General features: G+C 39.8%; 1 protein-coding gene across 1 annotated transcript in view; it reads left to right on the forward strand.

Annotated features, from left to right (window-relative positions):
- The window catches only part of HMCN1 (hemicentin 1), a 224,346-nt gene that overhangs the window by 125,973 nt on the left and 76,901 nt on the right, over window positions 1-21,472 (forward strand). The window contains exons 57-67 of the mRNA XM_063426207.1: window positions 651-747; window positions 1,901-2,062; window positions 3,067-3,180; window positions 3,277-3,479; window positions 3,900-3,981; window positions 5,192-5,323; window positions 6,028-6,177; window positions 6,275-6,434; window positions 15,050-15,174; window positions 15,533-15,710; window positions 16,031-16,128. Of these exons, the coding sequence (XP_063282277.1) occupies window positions 651-747; window positions 1,901-2,062; window positions 3,067-3,180; window positions 3,277-3,479; window positions 3,900-3,981; window positions 5,192-5,323; window positions 6,028-6,177; window positions 6,275-6,434; window positions 15,050-15,174; window positions 15,533-15,710; window positions 16,031-16,128 (1,501 nt within the window). The remainder of the gene's footprint in view (window positions 1-650; window positions 748-1,900; window positions 2,063-3,066; window positions 3,181-3,276; window positions 3,480-3,899; window positions 3,982-5,191; window positions 5,324-6,027; window positions 6,178-6,274; window positions 6,435-15,049; window positions 15,175-15,532; window positions 15,711-16,030; window positions 16,129-21,472) is intronic.

A 21,472-nucleotide genomic window follows, 5' to 3' on the forward strand; every position in this document is an offset into this window, starting at 1 on the left:
TACTGAATTCAACAAAGATCATGTTTCTTTGCAGCACAGTTGTCTTTTAAAGGATAAACTCTTTGTGGTCCATCCTGCATGACGCAATGAAAATTTACATTTATATTCTTTTACCTAGAATTCTTCTTTAAATTATCCTTGCAATGTTTATTAGAACTAGGATGGATATTGCATTTGAACTTCATTGTGAAAATTGTATTAATGCTTCCTTTAACCCCTTAAGGACCAAACTTTAGGAATAAAAGGGAATCATGACATGTCACACATGTCATGTGTCCTTAAGGGGTTAAAGGGTTACTCCAAGCACCATGAACACCATGAATGTTAAAACTGTGCATAGTTTGTGTCCGTCGTCAGTATACATAGCATACTGGCGATGTTCCCCTGTGATGGGCAAGTGCTCTTGCTCCTGTTGCAAGGGGGAGTGACATCACCGGATTGGGTTTTAGAGAGTTCTTGGTCTGGGTGTGGGATCACCCTTTAACTAAAATGCAGAGAAGCAAGCTCTGCAGTTGTATTAATCACCATATATGTTTCCTTTTTCGCAACATTTTTAAAAACTTCCCTTATAGTACATTTCATACAGCAGTAACTGAGATTAAAATAAGGTATCACAACTATTAATTTTCATATTCCCAACACTCTTACAGATAAAAAGTGCTCAATTAATGGATACGGGACGATATACTTGTATTGTGGAAAATGGAGCTGGAAGTGCACAAAAATCCTTTAATCTAAATATTTATGGTAAGTCCAATCAGTGTAGAGATCGGCTTTTTTTTTTTTATATAATTGTAACAATTTAAGGATCAGGTGGATATCCAATACATGACCATTAGTTATTTTAAGTAGTGATTACACACTGTAGTACACTATAATTTGTATCATATTGAAAAAGATTATTCCACAAAAATGCTTACTACTCTGACACCAACTCCTAAAGGTGTGGGGTCAGCAGTGGAGGGATGAAAATGTATTTGTGCATGGTATCCTCCACTGATTCCTAATGCCCCCAATAACCTTCTTAGCTAAAATTTATATGTAATTATACTAAAAACAAAAATAAGGCATGAGAAATCCACTGAATTCTGCATCAGTCTTGGAATGTTACATGAAAGTCAGTACTTTGTTCTATTTCGATGATCAGGAATCCCTATTCTAAATATATGTTACAATCCTTACTAAACTCCCTATCAATGTTACATTATTCAGGGTAAGGAAGCTCACGTGTTTAATTTGCCACATGTAGTTATTGACATTTCTGAATAATTCAATAAGGATTGGAGCCAAGTATACCAACACCCTCAAAATGGGGCATCATTTCTGAATAGTTTGAGTAATCAGGTAGTTTAAAGGCAAACTATAGTGCCAGAAAAACAAAGTTGTTTTCCTGGCACTATAGCCATCTATAGTTCCCCCTTCTCCATTGCATCCCCCCCCCCCTGTGATGCAGAAGGGGTTAAAACCCCTTCGGTCACTTACCTGATTCCAGTGCCGATGTCTCTGGTTCAGTCTTATCCCCTGTCGGCTGACGTACTAATACTCATGTGCGACAATGGTCGCAATTACATTAGTATTTCCCCCTTAGGAAAGTATGTATACTGCTCTCTTATGAGGTTTTACATGATGCAGGATGTCCTCATGCATAGCGTGAAGACATCCAGCATCAGTTAGGTGACCAAAAGTTGCCTAATGACCCTGAAGTACCAAACAGCCACCAGAAGTGGAGTTAACCCTCAAAGGTAATTATTGCAGGTTATTAAAATCTGCAATAATTACCGTTGCAGGGTTAAGGGACCTGGGGCCATGAACCCAGACCACGCCAATAAACTGAAGTGGTATGGGTGCCCTTAATGTTGCACACCATTGGCTGATGTATGTTTTTTTATTTTTATTTTAGTTCCTCCAAGCATTATTGGCAGCAGTTTTGAGAATGTCACAGTGGTGGAGAATCATTTGATCTCACTGATATGTGAAGTGACAGGATTCCCTCCACCAACTATCAACTGGCAGAAGAACGGAGAATTCCTCAGCCAGGGTAACCACCTATCTATTGTGCCTGGTGAGTATCTATCTCTTCTCCCTTCTAACTCTCTCTCTCTCTCTCTCTCTCTCTGTCTTCCCTATCACACTCACAAACACAAACGTATTCCCTCAGAAAAAATAAGTGTATCCCCATCAAAGAAAAACCTGATAACATTTCCAGAAAATTGGGATTTCACCATTAAAGCTGCATTTTTATGTATCTCTATTTATTGAGATAAATAAATGCTGCTGTAGAATTTAAAGAATAAAACAAATAAGGGCTAGGTTTTGCTTGTGCTGGCTCTGCCCCTGATCTGCCTCTTTGACAATCTCAGCCAATCCAATGCTTTCCTATGGGAAAGCATTGGATTGGCTCAAAACACCACTTCTGATTATGTCAGCCAAGCAGGCTGTTCAGGGGCAGGGGCAGGGGCAGGGCCAGCAGCAGCAGCAGTCTGCAATAAAGGTAAGATTTTACTATATTTAGGGGGGGGCTAGATGGTGTATTTAACATATTTGTGTATCTGACTCTATAGTGTTTCTTCAAAATTAAAAAAGGAGCAGTCCATCGAAGGTGATATTCTGTAAAGTATTTCACTTAGCATCATTTAATGTATGCACTGATAACACAGTAAGGTTACACATTGAGATTGAGTATGTGGTGGAGTTTCCCCACTCCTGCAGTTATACTATTTAACTGAATGCCTCCCTTTGTACATATAATATGTTTCAGACATTGACTTCAACAGTAATATTCCAGATGCTTATCTATTAATCTGGTCGGAGACAAGAGATCTCCGGTTTATCGAACACAGGCCTCAATACTGGGCTCCCTTTAAATCAGGAGGATTAACGAAGCACTGCTTCAGGATATGAAGAAATCTCCCAGTGCTCTGCTACATTAAACTGTTCAAAAGAGAAACGGGTTCAAACGCACCTTGATGTCGCCATCTTTATTTTTACAGTATAGAAACATGCTAGCAATTACGCTGGTAATATGTTACTGAAGAATAGATTATGGAAATATTGTTTCTCATCTAGGTGGAAGAATTCTGCAGATCCTACAAACCAAACTGTCAGACGCTGGAGAGTATAAGTGTGTTGCCATCAATCAAGCAGGAGAAAGCAGGAAAACCATTTTACTTAATGTCTATGGTTTGTTTGTTTGTTTTTTACTTTACTTTCATGCATCATATTAGTACTGGAGCATTTGCTCAAAAAAATACACCAAATGTTCATGTTCCCTTACAGCTCCCCCTAGCATTGTGGCTAACAGCAGAGATTCTTCTACTGAAATAAATGCACGGGTAACATCATCTGTCATGCTGGATTGTGAATCAAATGCATTCCCACCTCCTACAGTGCAGTGGTACAAGAATGGTCTTCTGATCACAGAATCTGCCAATCATGAGGCTCTAGATGGAGGTCAAACCTTAAGCATTAAACATGCCCAGGTAGTTTTTGTATTAAGTTCATAATGCTTCCTGTTGTATCTTAAAATCTCTGTATTTAGTATTACCTGTATAATTGTACGAAATCATTTCATTCTCTAAGCGGGTAAGTTCAAACCAATTGCAAAAGAAAATTGAGATTTTAATTCTTCTGTTGTACCTTGAAATCCATTAAAGTAGCATTTTATAACTTATATCTATATAGTTTGGCTGCTACTCAGTTTTATAATTTCCACTGGCTTTTAGAATTTTTTTATTGAGTTTAACCCCTTAAGGACCAAACTTCTGGAATAAAAGGGAATCCTGACATGCCACACATGTCATGTGTCCATAAGGGGTTAAATATAAGGGATTTGAAAACGATTTCAAAATTGTTGATTCAATATAATTTGCTTCAATATAATTTGCTTCATGTTGTTTCAGGTATCCGACACTGGGGAATATGAATGTGTAGCAACTAATATTGTAGGACAGGATAATAAAAAAATCTATGTGAATGTGCATGGTAAGTGCTTTGAAGTATATGTGTGTATGAGAGTGGAAATGTGCTGGAATTTCAGTGAATCTCCAATGCAATCTCAAAATATACAGAATTCTTAGACAAAACAAGAATATCAATGGTTTTCTTTCCTCTTTACCTCTCCCTTTCCATAAGATGACAGTATCCCCAGTAAGACATATATAGACTGCAACACAGATATACAGAGACACACACAAGGGGGGATTAATAAGACCAACTACTCCAACTCTTCAAGCTCACTGTCTTAGAGCTACTCAAATCTACCTTTTCTCCTCACATCCCGTCTGTTTCCAAATTCTATAACTTCCACCTTAAAATATTGCCACATTCAGTCTTTTCTAACTGAGGATACAATTAAGCCACTTATTGCACTAATAATTTCGCAACTTGACTATTGCCATTTACTACCCGCATTGCCCTACTTCAGTTAGTAACGAATGTTCCTGTCTGACCACTATGTGTATACCTCATCCCTTTGCCAATTATAACAAACACCCTGTACCCTTCAGAATTAAATTCAAACTGATAACACTAACCTACAAAGCCCTTAATAACTTCACTCCTCAGTATACTTCCTCCTTACTGAACAAATACACCCATTCTCGTTCCCCTTCTCCTGTCATATGTGTGTCTATATCCCTTCCTCATAGATTGTAAGCTCATTTGAGCAGGGCCTTCACCTCTTGTCTCTGTTAATATTTTGTATGTAAATTACTTGTTGTCAATGATCCCTATTCAATAACTATGAAGTGTTTTGGTACTATATAAATAATAGTGATAACAATCAACTGGATTAATTAGATAATATTTATTGGTGTCATCCCCCATCACCATGGGAGTCATGAGCAATTTTATTGGAGAAACATGTGGACGATAAGTGTGGTATGATCTGTAATACAGTGAATACTGCATCTACAAATCTAGCTCAGTTCTTGATACTTGAAATTCCAGTACCTGCACAGTAATACATAATTCTGCCTCAAAAGGCATTGCATTCAGTAGAAAAGATGAAAGATCAGTGAAGCCAGAGAATTCTATCCATGCAATTTCAAAAGATTTGTGAATAAACAAAGTTTTGCATGAGGTACCGTGGTGATATTTAACCTTAGTTCTGAGACAAACAGAGAATAGCTTCTGCATGTGTATGGTTAGCTAGATAACAGAACCACAAACATTGTTTTTTCTCTTTTTACAGTGCCTCCCAGCATACAGGGTCCATCGGAGGAATATCATAATGGAATTATACAAAACACAGTTACTTTATTGTGTGATGCTTATGGTATCCCTACACCAACCATCAAATGGCTCAAGGGTGGACATCAGATAAGTAAGCAACGAACAGTCTGTATTCTGGCAGGGTATAAGAATAACCAGGCAGTGTACCATCAATACAGCATGCCATACATCACATAACAAGTAGATTGACCAAGTGATTTGCATTCTGCTTTAAGAGATCTAGTAAGCTCCATTTATTAGGACCAGTAAGGTTGGTTATTTAATCTGTTATTTCGCTGTCACCTTTTCTAGTCAGACTTAAATCTGATGTGCCATTGCTGGCATTGTTATGTGCTTGTGGATATCATTCCCCTAACTGTGTTAATGGGCACCCATCTATTGCATAACACAGAATATGCCAAATAGTGTGCTATACTATGTTCCCATATCTCTGTCTATATCAATTACATATGTAATTTATAAAGGGCTGTATTACACTCCAATTTAAATTTCCATGGCCATGGACTGGCTGGTTTAAGTCTGTCAAATATACTTACATTAACTCAGACTGAGGTTGTATTGCTGCAGCACAGAGTAGATATGGTTAAAAGTATTTAAATTGCATAACAGGGGCAATGTATCTTTGTGTCTAGTATTGTAACGTTCCTGTTTTAATTAGGGCCATTTAAGTAAATGGAATTTGGCTTTAGTGCACTCAGAGAAATATTCAATTGATGGTGGATGTGGAAGATATCTTAAACTTGTTTTGAAAACAGCTGCTTCCGATTTTATATGGTTATGTTCATACATACGCAGGCCAGACGGATTCTCTGGAAGTTCAGTTTCTTTCTGGTGGAAGCAAATTGAAAATGAGCAGAGCTCAGCTTACCGATAGCGGGACATACACATGTTTTGCATCAAACACAGAAGGCACAGCTCAGAAGAACTTCATTCTAACCATTCAAGGCAAGTCTATAAATCACTGCCTCTTATGAAATGGATAGTTGACTTTGACATGAGAGGTTCTGCACTGAGTCATATATAATTCTGTAAATATTTAAAGTTCCCCCTAGCATCATTGGTTCTGGAATGTCAAATGAGGTCAATGTTGTACCAGGAGAAGATGTACAGCTGGTATGCAAAGCTGATGGAACTCCTGTGCCTGTTATTCATTGGATAAAGGATGGTAAACACATAAATAATGATGACTACCAAGGAATTCGGTATGTATGGCTTTATAAGTACATCACGTGTAGAACTTTGAAAATATTGCATATGTGCCACTTTTTGTCCCTTTTGAAGCAGCCTCCACTGCACTTATGAAGATGCTCTGCACATATACATATTAGGCATCTTTCTCCATCAATGCTTCTTGCATAAGGACTCATCAATTGTGCACATGGGATAAGGTTGTGCCATTGCATTTAATATAAATGCACAGATAAACAACCAGCAGAGTGTTTCTGAAATGGCACATGCTCTGAATATCAACATGGCCTCAGCAAAGAGCCCTTACAATGTAGATTTAGGTTGTGTAAGTGTGTAAATGAGAGTGGGCAGGAGAAGGTAAAACATATATAGATATACTCTACTGAAACTATATAAATGTTGGGTTATTCGTCAAACTGTGAATTGTGTAAGAGGAGATTAATAAATTGCAAATGTTAGCTCAAACTAACTTGGAAAAGAAGACAACATCATGTAGTTTTAAACATCTAAAGTAAAAAACTTCAATACAGATAAACAGTGAATATAGGAAATACCAATCTTTTTAAAATCATATGAGAAGGTGTAAGATGGGATAACATGATACTAAAATTAGTGAAAGTAGAGACGAAAAGTAGGATGAGTGACTGTTGGTGACGTAGCCAACCTAAGCAGACATTCTATTAATATGGAAGACATTTAATTTGAACATAATCAAGGCAAATTAAGAGTTGTTAAATATTTTGGCAAAAATCCATAGATTGTATCCATAGACTGTTTGCACCATAACTACTGCACTGAACTGTAGTGCATTTGCTCATTAGTGTCACAAATGAAAGAAAAACATGTTACTTGCGCTCTATCCTTTATCCCTATGTATTTTTAAAACAAATGGAGGTCTTTTAGTTACCTCCAATGGCCATGAGAGGATTGAGCCCACCTGCCACATCAAGGCAGACCCCCCTAGGTGGGTCCTAACTCTAACCATTCACCTTGCTTCCTTGAGCCTCTGGCAAAAATCTCTAATGAGACAGAAAGGGGTATTTTTTATATACACCCCTACACATTATTAACCCTTAATAGGGAACACATGGGATGGGCGGCTGCATTGTAACAAGGCTGAGTAATACAAAAATTGGATACAAATGCAGAAAGAAAAGTCCTGCGCTCAACTCCCATCACTACTGGGCGGCTGCAATGACTACAGTACACATCAGCCCCAATACACAGTAAAAACCAAAGAAAAACATGTTACTTGCGCTCTATCCTTTATCCCTATGTATTTTTAAAACAAATGGAGGTCTTTTAGTTACCTCCAATGGCCATGAGAGGATTGAGCCCACCTGCCACATCAAGGCAGACCCCCCTAGGTGGGTCCTAACTCTAACCATTCACCTTGCTTCCTTGAGCCTCTGGCAAAAATCTCTAATGAGACAGAAAGGGGTATTTTTTATATACACCCCTATACATTATTAACCCTTAATAGGGAACACATGGGATGGGCGGCTGCATTGTAACAAGGCTGAGTAATACAAAAATTGGATACAAATGCAGAAAGAAAAGTCCTGCGCTCAACTCCCATCACTACTGGGCGGCTGCAATGACTACAGTACACATCAGCCCCAATACATAGTAAAAACCAAAGAAAAACATGTTACTTGCGCTCTATCCTTTATCCCTATGTATTTTTAAAACAAATGGAGGTCTTTTAGTTACCTCCAATGGCCATGAGAGGATTGAGCCCACCTGCCACATCAAGGCAGACCCCCCTAGGTGGGTCCTAACTCTAACCATTCACCTTGCTTCCTTGAGCCTCTGGCAAAAATCTCTAATGAGACAGAAAGGGGTATTTTTTATATACACCCCTACACATTATTAACCCTTAATAGGGAACACATGGGATGGGCGGCTGCATTGTAACAAGGCTGAGTAATACAAAAATTGGATACAAATGCAGAAAGAAAAGTCCTGCGCTCAACTCCCATCACTACTGGGCGGCTGCAATGACTACAGTACACATCAGCCCCAATACATAGTAAAAACCAAAGAAAAACATGTTACTTGCGCTCTATCCTTTATCCCTATGTATTTTTAAAACAAATGGAGGTCTTTTAGTTACCTCCAATGGCCATGAGAGGATTGAGCCCACCTGCCACATCAAGGCAGACCCCCCTAGGTGGGTCCTAACTCTAACCATTCACCTTGCTTCCTTGAGCCTCTGGCAAAAATCTCTAATGAGACAGAAAGGGGTATTTTTTATATACACCCCTACACATTATTAACCCTTAATAGGGAACACATGGGATGGGCGGCTGCATTGTAACAAGGCTGAGTAATACAAAAATTGGATACAAATGCAGAAAGAAAAGTCCTGCGCTCAACTCCCATCACTACTGGGCGGCTGCAATGACTACAGTACACATCAGCCCCAATACATAGTAAAAACCAAAGAAAAACATGTTACTTGCGCTCTATCCTTTATCCTTATGTATTTTTAAAACAAATGGAGGTCTTTTAGTTACCTCCAATGGCCATGAGAGGATTGAGCCCACCTGCCACATCAAGGCAGACCCCCCTAGGTGGGTCCTAACTCTAACCATTCACCTTGCTTCCTTGAGCCTCTGGCAAAAATCTCTAATGAGACAGAAAGGGGTATTTTTTATATACACCCCTACACATTATTAACCCTTAATAGGGAACACATGGGATGGGCGGCTGCATTGTAACAAGGCTGAGTAATACAAAAATTGGATACAAATGCAGAAAGAAAAGTCCTGCGCTCAACTCCCATCACTACTGGGCGGCTGCAATGACTACAGTACACATCAGCCCCAATACATAGTAAAAACCAAAGAAAAACATGTTACTTGCGCTCTATCCTTTATCCCTATGTATTTTTAAAACAAATGGAGGTCTTTTAGTTACCTCCAATGGCCATGAGAGGATTGAGCCCACCTGCCACATCAAGGCAGACCTCCCTAGGTGGGTCCTAACTCTAACCATTCACCTTGCTTCCTTGAGCCTCTGGCAAAAATCTCTAATGAGACAGAAAGGGGTATTTTTTATATACACCCCTACACATTATTAACCCTTAATAGGGAACACATGGGATGGGCGGCTGCATTGTAACAAGGCTGAGTAATACAAAAATTGGATACAAATGCAGAAAGAAAAGTCCTGCGCTCAACTCCCATCACTACTGGGCGGCTGCAATGACTACAGTACACATCAGCCCCAATACATAGTAAAAACCAAAGAAAAACATGTTACTTGCGCTCTATCCTTTATCCCTATGTATTTTTAAAACAAATGGAGGTCTTTTAGTTACCTCCAATGGCCATGAGAGGATTGAGCCCACCTGCCACATCAAGGCAGACCCCCCTAGGTGGGTCCTAACTCTAACCATTCACCTTGCTTCCTTGAGCCTCTGGCAAAAATCTCTAATGAGACAGAAAGGGGTATTTTTTATATACACCCCTACACATTATTAACCCTTAATAGGGAACACATGGGATGGGCGGCTGCATTGTAACAAGGCTGAGTAATACAAAAATTGGATACAAATGCAGAAAGAAAAGTCCTGCGCTCAACTCCCATCACTACTGGGCGGCTGCAATGACTACAGTACACATCAGCCCCAATACATAGTAAAAACCAAAGAAAAACATGTTACTTGCGCTCTATCCTTTATCCCTATGTATTTTTAAAACAAATGGAGGTCTTTTAGTTACCTCCAATGGCCATGAGAGGATTGAGCCCACCTGCCACATCAAGGCAGACCCCCCTAGGTGGGTCCTAACTCTAACCATTCACCTTGCTTCCTTGAGCCTCTGGCAAAAATCTCTAATGAGACAGAAAGGGGTATTTTTTATATACACCCCTACACATTATTAACCCTTAATAGGGAACACATGGGATGGGCGGCTGCATTGTAACAAGGCTGAGTAATACAAAAATTGGATACAAATGCAGAAAGAAAAGTCCTGCGCTCAACTCCCATCACTACTGGGCGGCTGCAATGACTACAGTACACATCAGCCCCAATACATAGTAAAAACCAAAGAAAAACATGTTACTTGCGCTCTATCCTTTATCCCTATGTATTTTTAAAACAAATGGAGGTCTTTTAGTTACCTCCAATGGCCATGAGAGGATTGAGCCCACCTGCCACATCAAGGCAGACCCCCCTAGGTGGGTCCTAACTCTAACCATTCACCTTGCTTCCTTGAGCCTCTGGCAAAAATCTCTAATGAGACAGAAAGGGGTATTTTTTATATACACCCCTACACATTATTAACCCTTAATAGGGAACACATGGGATGGGCGGCTGCATTGTAACAAGGCTGAGTAATACAAAAATTGGATACAAATGCAGAAAGAAAAGTCCTGCGCTCAACTCCCATCACTACTGGGCGGCTGCAATGACTACAGTACACATCAGCCCCAATACATAGTAAAAACCAAAGAAAAACATGTTACTTGCGCTCTATCCTTTATCCCTATGTATTTTTTAAAACAAATGGAGGTCTTTTAGTTACCTCCAATGGCCATGAGAGGATTGAGCCCACCTGCCACATCAAGGCAGACCCCCCTAGGTGGGTCCTAACTCTAACCATTCACCTTGCTTCCTTGAGCCTCTGGCAAAAATCTCTAATGAGACAGAAAGGGGTATTTTTTATATACACCCCTACACATTATTAACCCTTAATAGGGAACACATGGGATGGGCGGCTGCATTGTAACAAGGCTGAGTAATACAAAAATTGGATACAAATGCAGAAAGAAAAGTCCTGCGCTCAACTCCCATCACTACTGGGCGGCTGCAATGACTACAGTACACATCAGCCCCAATACATAGTAAAAACCAAAGAAAAACATGTTACTTGCGCTCTATCCTTTATCCCTATGTATTTTAGGAGGTAACTAAAAGACCTCCATTTGTTTTAAAAATACATAGGGATAAAGGATAGAGCGCAAGTAACATGTTTTTCTTTGGTTTTTACTATGTATTGGGGCTGATGTGTACTGTAGTCATTGCAGCCGCCCAGTAGTGATGGGAGTTGAGCGCAGGACTTTTCTTTCTGCATTTGTATCCAATTTTTGTATTACTCAGCCTTGTTACAATGCAGCCGCCCATCCCATGTGTTCCCTATTAAGGGTTAATAATGTGTAGGGGTGTATATAAAAAATACCCCTTTCTGTCTCATTAGAGATTTTTGCCAGAGGCTCAAGGAAGCAAGGTGAATGGTTAGAGTTAGGACCCACCTAGGGGGGTCTGCCTTGATGTGGCAGGTGGGCTCAATCCTCTCATGGCCATTGGAGGTAACTAAAAGACCTCCATTTGTTTTAAAAATACATAGGGATAAAGGATAGAGCGCAAATAACATGTTTTTCTTTGGTTTTTACTATGTATTGGGGCTGATGTGTACTGTAGTCATTGCAGCCGCCCAGTAGTGATGGGAGTTGAGCGCAGGACTTTTCTTTCTGCATTTGTATCCAATTTTTGTATTACTCAGCCTTGTTACAATGCAGCCGCCCATCCCATGTGTTCCCTATTAAGGGTTAATAATGTGTAGGGGTGTATATAAAAAATACCCCTTTCTGTCTCATTAGAGATTTTTGCCAGAGGCTCAAGGAAGCAAGGTGAATGGTTAGAGTTAGGACCCACCTAGGGGGGTCTGCCTTGATGTGGCAGGTGGGCTCAATCCTCTCATGGCCATTGGAGGTAACTAAAAGACCTCCATTTGTTTTAAAAATACATAGGGATAAAGGATAGAGCGCAAGTAACATGTTTTTCTTTGGTTTTTACTATGTATTGGGGCTGATGTGTACTGTAGTCATTGCAGCCGCCCAGTAGTGATGGGAGTTGAGCGCAGGACTTTTCTTTCTGCATTTGTATCCAATTTTTGTATTACTCAGCCTTGTTACAATGCAGCCGCCCATCCCATGTGTTCCCTATTAAGGGTTAATAATGTGTAGGGGTGTATATAAAAAATACCCCTTTCTGTCTCATTAGAGATTTTTGCCAGAGGCTCAAGGAAGCAAGGTGAATGGTTAGAGTTAGGACCCACCTAGGGGGGTCTGCCTTGATGTGGCAGGTGGGCTCAATCCTCTCATGGTCATTGGAGGTAACTAAAAGACCTCCATTTGTTTTAAAAATACATAGGGATAAAGGATAGAGCGCAAGTAACATGTTTTTCTTTGGTTTTTACTATGTATTGGGGCTGATGTGTACTGTAGTCATTGCAGCCGCCCAGTAGTGATGGGAGTTGAGCGCAGGACTTTTCTTTCTGCATTTGTATCCAATTTTTGTATTACTCAGCCTTGTTACAATGCAGCCGCCCATCCCATGTGTTCCCTATTAAGGGTTAATAATGTGTAGGGGTGTATATAAAAAATACCCCTTTCTGTCTCATTAGAGATTTTTGCCAGAGGCTCAAGGAAGCAAGGTGAATGGTTAGAGTTAGGACCCACCTAGGGGGGTCTGCCTTGATGTGGCAGGTGGGCTCAATCCTCTCATGGCCATTGGAGGTAACTAAAAGACCTCCATTTGTTTTAAAAATACATAGGGATAAAGGATAGAGCGCAAGTAACATGTTTTTCTTTGGTTTTTACTATATATTGGGGCTGATGTGTACTGTAGTCATTGCAGCCGCCCAGTAGTGATGGGAGTTGAGCGCAGGACTTTTCTTTCTGCATTTGTATCCAATTTTTGTATTACTCAGCCTTGTTACAATGCAGCCGCCCATCCCATGTGTTCCCTATTAAGGGTTAATAATGTGTAGGGGTGTATATAAAAAATACCCCTTTCTGTCTCATTAGAGATTTTTGCCAGAGGCTCAAGGAAGCAAGGTGAATGGTTAGAGTTAGGACCCACCTAGGGGGGTCTGCCTTGATGTGGCAGGTGGGCTCAATCCTCTCATGGCCATTGGAGGTAACTAAAAGACCTCCATTTGTTTTAAAAATACATAGGGATAAAGGATAGAGCGCAAGTAACATGTTTTTCTTTGGTTTTTACTATGTATTGGGGCTGATGTGTACTGTAGTCATTGCAGCCGCCCAGTAGTGATGGGAGTTGAGCGCAGGACTTTTCTTTCTGCATTAGTGTCACAAATGACCGTACTTCAAGTGTGTGCGCTATTTGGTTCTAGTGGTGAGAAGGTTAAATTTCACTATTTGTCTGCACTAGACCAGAAATAATGATAACAGAAAATTCCCCTTAACACACCCCACAAATAAAATAATGTAAATATTACTATTTTATAAGACAATTTATAAACGTGGTACCTTGGTCTCCCAAGTAAATTAAAAACACCAAATACAATTTAACACAATATCTATGCAATTTCAAAACACGAATAAATTGGTCTCTTTGGGCAATGTGAGTCTTTACCAGACAAAAGCAGAACAATTGAAATAAAGGAATATTTCTTATGAACAAACAATAGTTACGGTGCATATAAAAACAGATGACAAACAAATTATTTACACCAACAACAATTCAAAATAAAAAAGGAAAAAATACCAGAAAACCTAACTACTCACGTAGATGGTAAAGTAACAGTATTTTCTGCCTGGCAAATAAAGATGGCATCTTACTCAAAACTAGATTGGCCCCTAGTAAGCACCCTAAACATTTGCCCATCAATTCGATTTATACCTCCTGCATAAATCTCAAGTTTCCAAGCCAGCCCAGAGGTAATATAGGTGGAGGGAAGGTGTGTCTATATGAATAATACATGACCCCACCCTTGTGTTTTAGACCAACATCAATCCAAATTTTGATTCTATTTCCTCTTTTGAGCTTGCCACAGAAATAATAATTGCATCTATACATTTGTTGCAGTTTTCCAATTCCATACATATGTGCCACTTTTATAACTAAAACAATGAATTTCACAATTTCTTCCAAACGACTTAAGCTGTGCTAGCCATATTTGTACTCATTTTGTAGGTTGTGCTCTTCCCATTCTAAATATGCACAACAAAGAGGCATGATTATTCATCCGTGGGTGTTATTTTTAATGTTTCGTTCGGATATGACACTGGAACACAATGGTTCTCTTGAATGCTTATGGTTGTTAACATATGAAAAGAGCTCACTTTTTAATAAGGCATATGATAAATTGGAGAGTTGGTTTACTTTAAAATAAACTCAGAGGCAAGTCATGTGTAACATTTCACAGCTTAAAAGAGCTGTAAAGCTTCTGACATGTATCACATTCCTATATAATTTAAATGAACCCTTTCTTACATCTATCCTTTACAATCAAATCGACCATACCATTTCTGCCAAGTAGCCAATTCATGTATGCACTAAACAACTCACGTTAAATAGCAATATTCTATATTGCAACAATGAATTAGGCACCCTTGATGTGACACTTAGTGTATGCATTTAACATCAATATGTTTGTGGGCCCTGGACATACTTGACAATGAGAGAAATCTCAATCTATCCTTCCTTGTAAAATATTTTATAAATATTTAAATAAATATGCAAATTCAACAGTCAGTTGTATACATTTTTTTGTGAATTAATCAAGCCTATTAACTATGTTGTTCTGTTTCCTTGTAACAATGTCTATTACACGCTTTAAACCTATGCTATTATTTTTTCTTTCTTTCTAAGTGTAAGCGAGGATGGGCAGAACTTGATTATTTCCAAAATCAAAATAACAGATATTGGGAAATACACCTGTGTGGCGACAAATTCAGCCGGAGAAGATGACAGAATATTCAACGTAAATGTTTATGGTATATATCTCGTCATTTAAGGACTTTAGGTGGTTGTTTTGTTTACATAGTAAGAGTGATTTTAAAGTAATAACAGGGGCCTTTGTAAGATGAAACCTATGGTTACGTTAGTTAACATCCCATTTACATCTACAAAAGTACAGACTCTTTAAAATGGTATTTGAACTGGGATTTTTTTTACTAATTATTTTGACCATGTAATTAATTTAGTTGTACCAGTTAAATTATTCACTATCTTTTTCATGTCATTTCCCGCTGGTGCAATTGCAGATTCCTGGAAAATGCATGTAGACTAATGTAGATTAACACTAGATAAAATCTTTTGTTGGTTCACTTTATGTTAATATATTTTTATTAGTTGCTCCAAGAATTGCTGAGAATAACCGGAATGAGCTGGCCGCTATTTTAGACACTTCCATAAACATTGAATGTCTTGCAAGTGGGAGCCCTCCACCTCAAATCAACTGGCTTAAAAATGGTCTTCCGCTCCCAGTGTCATCCCATATAAGACTCCAATCTGCTGGACAAGTATTTAGGTAACTACTACTCATGCATGAGCTAATGTTTGATGCTTCTGTTGAAATTTGTAGGGACTATTTGGTTGTTAAATTGATTCTTAATTTGGCCTTGCTAAACACTAGTAGTCCAAACTTAGCTAAAGTTCATCAGTTGATGATCTGACACCACTGCATCTCCTTTTAAGTTCTTATGGCTTTTTCTTTTCTACATTCAGATTATTTGCATGTGGTTTTCTTTCATTTGAACACCTTCCTTATTGGTTAGCATCTACTTTAAATAAAATACTTAAACTAATCAGTAGAAAACCATTGATAACTTGGGTGACTCTGTATTACAGGATTTCGAGGGTACAGAAATCCGATGCAGGTTCTTACACTTGTGTAGCCTCAAACCGAGCTGGGGTAGACAAAAAAGATTACAGCCTTAAAGTCTATGGTAAGTTTACCAGGAAAATATATATATCTTGTGGCAGAAGTCAACATATTAATGGTGCTCAAGTCTCTAATAGAGGCCTACAGTTCTAGAGTGCTTGCTATATTTTCATAGAGCAACAATGTTGACCTGCAGTCCCTGTGTCCTAACAGGGAACATTGTTGGTCTTGGTCTTCCCAAACAGAAGAAAATCAGTTAATTGACAAATCAATACCAGTGAAATTTTATAAAGAAGCTTTTTAATTATTTTTATATAGCACCTTCTATTCCTGTTTTTCCAACTTGTCTTGCTGCAATTACTTGTTTGTTAGTCCGCATATTGTAGAGCACTATGGAATATGTTAATGCTCTTTAAATAGTACTAATAATAAATGAATATTTGTCATAGATAAACCATGGATTATAATATTGCTTTGGGACCTGAAAGAGAGTATAAATAAGTACTACTTATAATAGTAAGTACTTACTATTTATAATTCCATACTTGGTTAGTAAAGTATAGTGGATAATAAAAATTATCCTTTATGCATATAACTTGTTATAATTGCTTTATTTTCATATCATTGTTCTTAACATAATTGCACTTTTTACAATTACATTAATTTCAGTAGAAGTGGACACATGCTCAGCAACTCAAATCAATATTAAGTTTAGATAGACTTAGAAGAGTAAAGTTTATTTATTTATTTATTTAAACTGACATCGCCACTAGGGTTCAGGTGGCCATGGGTGGCAGGCAAAGGTAAGTTCTACTTACCTCAGTCAGTCCCTCATGGGTGCCGCCATCCTCTTTCAGACAGTCCTCCATAGAAAGAGACTCATTTTGTAGGGGTGTAGGGTGACAACATTTAATCTCTTACTCTCGTACAGGTATTTTTCACTCCTTAGATCTATATAAGGAAAACAGAGAACACAAAGTTCAGTGTCTCTGGGTGTACACCTGTGCCGACAACCCCGGATAACCCGAGGAAGTAATGCCGAGTGTCTACTCAGAGACTGGTGTACCAATTAGAGACTCCAGATGTCTCAAGAAGGGGCATAACCCCATATATACAAAATCAAACAACAAAAAGGACAGATGTGGTCAGATTCAAGAAATCAAATGAAACTAACCGCATCTCTGGAAATAACTATAGCGGCAGTGTCTAGGATTATAATGCTGGCTGTCGGTAACAGGTGTAGCTGTGAACCGCTAAGGGTGTCACTATAGACCCATGAGCAGAAAAAATGCTATTAAATACCAAAATGAAGTATATACAAAAAGTTACTGCTAAATGCAAAAAATAAATAAAGTATATACAGTGGTACTAGGATTCCACGCCTGTCAATAGAAGGATATGTATAGGTAGGGATATAATGAGCCAAATGGCAACAGCAACTCACCCCTAATTATCAGCTTTAATATAGTGCACTATAAGGAGATGAGAAAAATCCCCAAGTCCCAACCATAAATACCTCCTATAGAGATAGTAGTAGATACAGGGTAAACAGAGGCTCCAAATGAGGCTAGTACAGGGGTGAAGGGAGATTGAGGAGGGTATGCAGTGTTAATAGCAGTCAAATTCGGACTGCTAGTTTTAAATTTAAACAACCTCTCTCCCTGTAAATCCTGTACAAAAAGGATTATAGGTCCCCAAATCACAACCATAAATACCTCTTACAAAAAAATACTAATGATAGGTAACAGGTGTAGCTGTGAACCGCTAAGGGTGTCACTATAGACCCATGAGCAGAAAAAATGCTACTAAATACCAAAATGAAGTATATACAAAGAGTTACTGTTAAATGCAAAAAATAATAAATAAAGTATATACAGTGGTACTAGGATTCCACGCCTGTCAATAGAAGGATATGTATAGGTAGGGATATAATGAGCCAAATGGCAACAGCAACTCACCCCTAATTATCAGCTTTAATATAGTGCACTATAAGGAGATGAGAAAAATCCCCAAGTCCCAACCATAAATACCTCCTATAGAGATAGTAGTAGATACAGGCAGGGCCGGATTAACATAGGGGCTGATGGAGCTGCAGCTCCAGGCCCAGGCCCATGGAATAGGCCCATTTACACACACACTACTCTTAGGTTTGCCACCTGACTGGTATTTTACTGGCACAGACGGTATTTGAGACTGCCTGGCCGTGCTGGTATTGCAGTAATACTGGCAATACAAATGCAGGTATTTTTCTCAGAATAAGTGGAGATTACTCTGCAATACCAGCACCGGCCAGTAGGGGTCACTGTGTGTGGAGAGAGGCAAGGATAGGAAGTTACAGCATATCCCCATAGACATATAATACCTAGACGCCGCATTGACCTTGGGGGGCCATGAAATGCGGGCGCCATTTTGGGCCGGTCACCCAGTGTGGTATTATATGTCTATATATTAGGACTTCTGTCCCTAATTTTTTTTAATTTACTTTGCCTTAGTGACAAATCTCACTTTAGTAAATAGTGATGTGATTGTTTGTTCTCCTATTCTCTTTATGCTATCTCCATGCGGACTTCAAAGTGCAAAAGACAGAGCTGACAATAATAAAGAGTTGTAAATATCTACATTTTATTTTGCACAGTTCCAAAATCCATATTAGTTAAAAATAGGTGAAAAGTAAATACATTACAAATCAGTCCAGTTTAAAACATGTATATTAAGATGATAGATTGTGGGGTTAGTTCACTAAACTTATAATTTTAGCAAACCTAAATCCGAATGCAACGCATAGTTTCAATCAGGAAATTCAAATAATTTCAATGTATTGAGTAAACTTAGTCGATAACGTAAATAACCACAGAGGTCTTAAAGCAGCAAATGTCAGTTAATTTTATTTAATATCCCAGGATTAAACATCATGCTACTGGATCTATACACCCTCCAGGTGGATTTTAAGACTAACCATGTTTACTTTGAGGACCTTGCTCTGCAGATCATAGACATGTGTATGCTGCAGATCACACTGTGACCGATCCAAGTCAATGCGGCGTCTAGTATTTTATGTCTATGCATATCCCTGCCTCTCTGTACTGCTCACTGATCCGTGGGGACCAGCAACACAGCACAGAGTCCAGACAGCAGCTCGACAGCTCAGATAAGTGAGGGATGGGGGGGAAAGGCAGCAGGGACACATGGGGACACTGAGACACTAGGGGACACATGTGGACACAGACACTAGGGGACACATGTGGACACTGAGACACTAGGGAACATATGGGGACACTGAGACACTTGGGGACACTGAGACACATGGGGACGCTGTTTCTCCCAGTGTCCCCCATCTAGTGTCTCAGTGTCCCCAAGTCTCCCAGTGTCTGTGTCCCATGTCTCTGTGTGCCTAGTGTCACCATGTCTATGTCCACAACTGTCCCCATGTCTCCCAGTGTCCCCAAGTGTCTGTCTCCCAGCCAGTGTCCCCTAGTCTCCCAGTGTCCCCTAGTCTCCCAGTGTCCCATAGTCTCCCAGTGTCCCATAGTCTCCAAGTGTCTGTGTTCCCATGTCTCTGTGTCCCTAGTGTCTTAGTGTCCCCAAATGTTTCAATGTCCCCATGTCTGTGTCCCTAGTGTCTGTGTCACCATTTCTCCCAGTTTCCCTAAATGTCTGTGTCCCCATGTCTCCCAGTGTCCCCGGGTCTCTGTGTCCCCAGGTCTCAGTGTCCCCATGTCGCTCAGTGTCCTAGTGACATGGGGACACACTGAGACATTGGGAGAAATGGGGACACTGAGACACTGGGAGACTAGGGGACTGGGCGACATGGGGACACTGACACTGTGATACATAGGGACACTGAGACACTGGGTGACTTGCAAGACTGAGACACTGGGAGCAATCCATCTATACAGCAGAATCAAACTGTGAGTAGTTTGTTGGTGATTTTACAGATGTCACTCCTTGTGATTATTCAAAGGATTAAGGCTAGTATTTTGTTCCAAGAAAGGTGGCAACCTTAACTACTCTTCACATACTCTTGCTTAAAGTAGCACTATAGGGTCAGGGACACAATCATGTATTTCTGACCCTATTATGTTAAAACCACCACCCTGCCCCCTTCTTGCCTCCCTAAGTATAGTAAAATATAACTTGTATTCAAGTCTGCAGCTGCTGGCTCTGCCTCTGAACTGACTGTCTGCTGACATCATCAGAAGTGGTGGTCTGAGCAAATTACAATACTTCCCCATAGGATTGTCTGAGACTGTCAACTAGGCAGATCAGGGGCAGAGCCAGCACAAGTCATAGCCCTGGCCAATCAGCATCTCCACATAAAGATAAATTGAATCAATGCATCTCTATGAGGAAAGTTCAGTGTCTGCATGCCGAGGGTGGAGACACTGAATAGCAGTGCTGCACACTAGGCAGTACTGCCCCAGGAAGCACCTCTAGCAGCCATCTAAGGAGTGGCCAGTGGAGTTATTTTCTCTGAAAAGACAGTGTTTACTGCAAAAGGCCTGAATGGAATGATTCTACTAACCAGAACAAATACAATAAGCTGTAGTTGTTCTGGTGACTATAGTGTCCCTTTAAGTTTGGAAGCTTAAGAGGGATGTATGGGAACAAAACTTGTGTGGACTGGCTGACAATAAAATTAGTTTAGGTAATGCAGACGTTGGTCTCTCTAACACTGTGACATGTCCCCATTCATCTACACTCACATACACCTTTTATCTGTCTCAGACTATATACCAGGAACTTCTGCCTGCTAGTAAGAAGGTAAGGAGATGAGTGGACCAGCGAGTGCTAGGGGACAGTCCTTAGAAAAGCATTGAGTGAGCGCATCATTAGATGCATTTATGTCAAGCTCAGGGTGCTGCCTGCATAGTATGCCCTTAGTTGGACAGCCTGCATGATTGGCGGGCAGCCTAACATGCATTCATGCCAGGCTGTCCTTCAAATTCTTTGGACAGACATGCCCCCTTTTTGGGCATGTTCTCCCCTTTTGGCAGGTCTGGTCACGTGATTCGCACCGGTGGCCACCCTTTTATCCCGCCCATTGACTGCCTGCTTCACTGGACACTGCTGTTAAGGGTTATGGATTTAATTGAAAGATATAAATTAGAGAGATATTAGCATAGAGTATGTGTTTTCTTGTAGCTGGATCCTATGAGTTTCCCTCCAGCACCATCTCCATCAGATACATGACGCTTGGGAGGTATGATTGTTTTAATGTTTTTGGTCGATAAGATTCCATAATTAGGCCCATCATAATTGTCAGCACCAGGCCCAGTGTGCTCTTAATCCGGCCCTGGATACAGGGTAAACAGAGGCTCCAAATGAGGCTAGTACAGGGGTGAAGGGAGATTGAGGAGGGTATGCAGTGTTTAATAGCAGTCAAATTCGGACTGCTAGTTTTAAATTTA

The sequence above is a fragment of the Pelobates fuscus genome, chromosome 7 (genome assembly GCF_036172605.1).
Source record: "Pelobates fuscus isolate aPelFus1 chromosome 7, aPelFus1.pri, whole genome shotgun sequence".
Classification (NCBI taxonomy): domain Eukaryota; kingdom Metazoa; phylum Chordata; class Amphibia; order Anura; family Pelobatidae; genus Pelobates; species Pelobates fuscus.